Genomic DNA, 2551 nt, shown 5'->3' with positions numbered 1-2551 from the left:
ACTTTGGGAGGCCAAGGCAGGTGGATCACTTGAGGTCAGGAGTTTGAGACCAGCCTGGCCAACATGGTGAAACCCAGTCTCTACTAAATATACAAAAAAATTACCCAGGTGTGGTGGCGGGCACCTATAATCCCAGCTGCTTGGGAGGCTGAGGCAGGAATATCGCTTGAACCCAGGAGGTGGAGGCTTCAGTGAGCTGACATTGCGCCACTGCACTCCAATCTGGGTGACAGAGTGAGACTCCATCTCACAAAAACAAACAAACAAATCCGAGGCAGCCTGTATTTTTTTTTCAATAGTGCGTACTTCAGCGTAAGTTTCTTTCTTTTTTTACATGTTATTTATTTATTTAGTGTCACCCAGTCTGGCACAAAGCTGATTAGTATACATTTCAACAAATAAGAATTAAAAAAAAACAAAATATCGCAGTACCATTATCATTGGTAACAAAATTAATCCCTAAATGCCCTCTAATAGCCAGTGCATGCTCAGTTTTCTGAATTGGCTCAAAACTGTGCTTTTGCAGTTAGTTTGAAATGGGACCTAAACAAGATCCACTTTTTGCATTTGGTTATAATGTCTTTTGTGTGTGTGTGTGACAGTAGAATGCCTTGCTTTCTACATTTGGCTGATTGTTGCCTTGTAATGTTTAAGTTTTCCTCTATTCTGCAAATTCCCTGTAAAGTGGCAATTATCTCTGGAAGCTTGATTAGATTTAGATTCAAATTTGAGGGTGAGAACACTTCTCAGGCACTGTGTACTTTCTCCCACATCACATCCTATCTCTCTTCTCATTCTGTTTTTAGTGATGTGAGATTAATCAGTGGGATCAGGTGGGGTCGGCCTGGAGCAGTCCTTTCTTTACAACTATGATCCTAGAACTTTGGCCGCATAATGTCTGTCATTTCTCCCCTCTCTTATATAACATCTCAAGCTGTTAAGGGTAAAGTACCACATATAGGTTTCCTGCTTGTAGATCACACTGGGGATTTTTGTTATTGGGTTCCCATGTGGCTTGGGCTGGTGATGGGTTTTAGAGTTTTAACTTGAGGTAGGGCCGCATCCCTCGCTTGATGGTAACTTTTTGTCTCTTGCCTGGCAGGTCTGTGCGAGAGCGAGAGAATCACAGTCGAAAGAGTGCCAGCTCCTGTGATGTTTCATCCAGCCCTTCCCTACCAAGTCGCACACTACCCACTGAGGAAGTGAGGAGCCAGGCTTCTGATGACAGCTCCCTGGGCAAGAGCGCCAACATCCTGATGATCCCACACCCCCACCTGCACCAGTATGAAGTCAGCAGCTCCTTGGGATACACCAGCACTCGAGGTAAGAGTGCTGAAGCACAGACCGAGCCAGGGACATCTTTCTTAATATAGTGGGTGACTGGAGTTGGGAGGGTTGGTCAGAGGTGGGGTGTAAATCCCACATCTTAATTATTTCTTTGCCAGTGCAGTAGGTACAAATCACTTTAGCTGTAAACTATGTGTATATTATACGTTTTTTTTTGGTGACAGAACACCCAGGCTACAGTGCAGTGGTGCAATCACAGCTCACCTCAGTGTGGCCTTGAACTCCAGAACTTAATCGATCCTCCCTCCTCAGCCTCCCAAGTAACTGGGACTATAGGCATGCCACCACACCCAGCTGATTATTACATTTTTTTGTAGAGATGGGGTTTCACCATTCCCAGGCTGGTCTTGAACTCCTGGGCTCAAGGGATCCACCCATTGGCCTCCTAAAATGCTGAGATTACAGGCATGAGCCAATGTTACTGCACCTTGCCTCTATTATACTATTTTTTGTTTAGCCTTTCTTCATCCATCATTTAACTGTATACCTTTCCATATATTAATAGAAAGCTTTTCTTAGGCCTAGAGTCAAAAGGGTTTATTTCCTTATCATTTCCATTTATGCCATACATAAAACAACCTCTGTCTTATGTTGCATTTTAGTTTCTCACTTACTGATCCAGTGCAGTGACGCACACCTGTAATTCCAGCACTTTGGGAGGCCAAGGCGGATGAATCACTTGAGGTCAGAAGTTTGAGACCAGCCTGATCAACATGGTGAAACACTGTCTCTACTCAAAATACAGAAATTAGCTAGGCATGGTGGCAGGTGCCTGTAATCCCAGGTACTCAGGAGGCTGAGGCAGGAGAATCACTTGAACTTGGGAGGTGTAGGTTGCAGTGAGCCGAGATTGCACCACTGCACTCCAGCCTGGGTGACAGAGGGAGATTCCATCTCAAAAAAAAAAAAAAAAAAAAAAAAAGTTTTTCACTTACCGGTTTTTTTTTTTAACTTTTATTTGCATTTATTTTGTGCTGAATTTATTCCCATACTATCAGTTTTTGTTTCTTCAATTTTTTTTCTTTTCTTTTTTTCTGAGACCGAGTCTCACTCTGTTGCCCAGGCTAGGGTGCAGTGGCATGATCTCGGCTCACTGCAACCTCTGCCTCCTGGGTTCAAGTGATTGTTCTGCCTTAGCCTCCTGAGTAGCTGGGATTACAGGCACACGCCACCACACCAGCTAATTTTTTATTTTTTTTTAGTA

General features: G+C 43.7%; 1 protein-coding gene across 4 annotated transcripts in view; it reads left to right on the top strand.

The window, feature by feature from the left end:
- DEPDC5 (DEP domain containing 5) overlaps nt 1-2551 on the top strand; it is a 166880-nt gene that overhangs the window by 66771 nt on the left and 97558 nt on the right. For all 4 annotated transcript variants that reach the window (XR_001005987.1, XM_011979007.1, XM_011979006.1 and 1 more), the window contains exon 21: nt 1103-1323. Coding sequence is in view for 3 of the 4 variants with exons in the window: in XM_011979007.1 (XP_011834397.1) it covers nt 1103-1323 (221 nt within the window). In the remaining variant the exon portion in view is untranslated. The remainder of the gene's footprint in view (nt 1-1102; nt 1324-2551) is intronic.

Source organism: Mandrillus leucophaeus, unplaced genomic scaffold (assembly GCF_000951045.1).
Source record: "Mandrillus leucophaeus isolate KB7577 unplaced genomic scaffold, Mleu.le_1.0 Scaffold2, whole genome shotgun sequence".
Lineage (NCBI taxonomy): Eukaryota > Metazoa > Chordata > Mammalia > Primates > Cercopithecidae > Mandrillus > Mandrillus leucophaeus.
The sequence above is the reverse complement of the archived record's forward strand: the minus strand, read 5'-3'. Positions and strand labels throughout refer to the sequence as shown.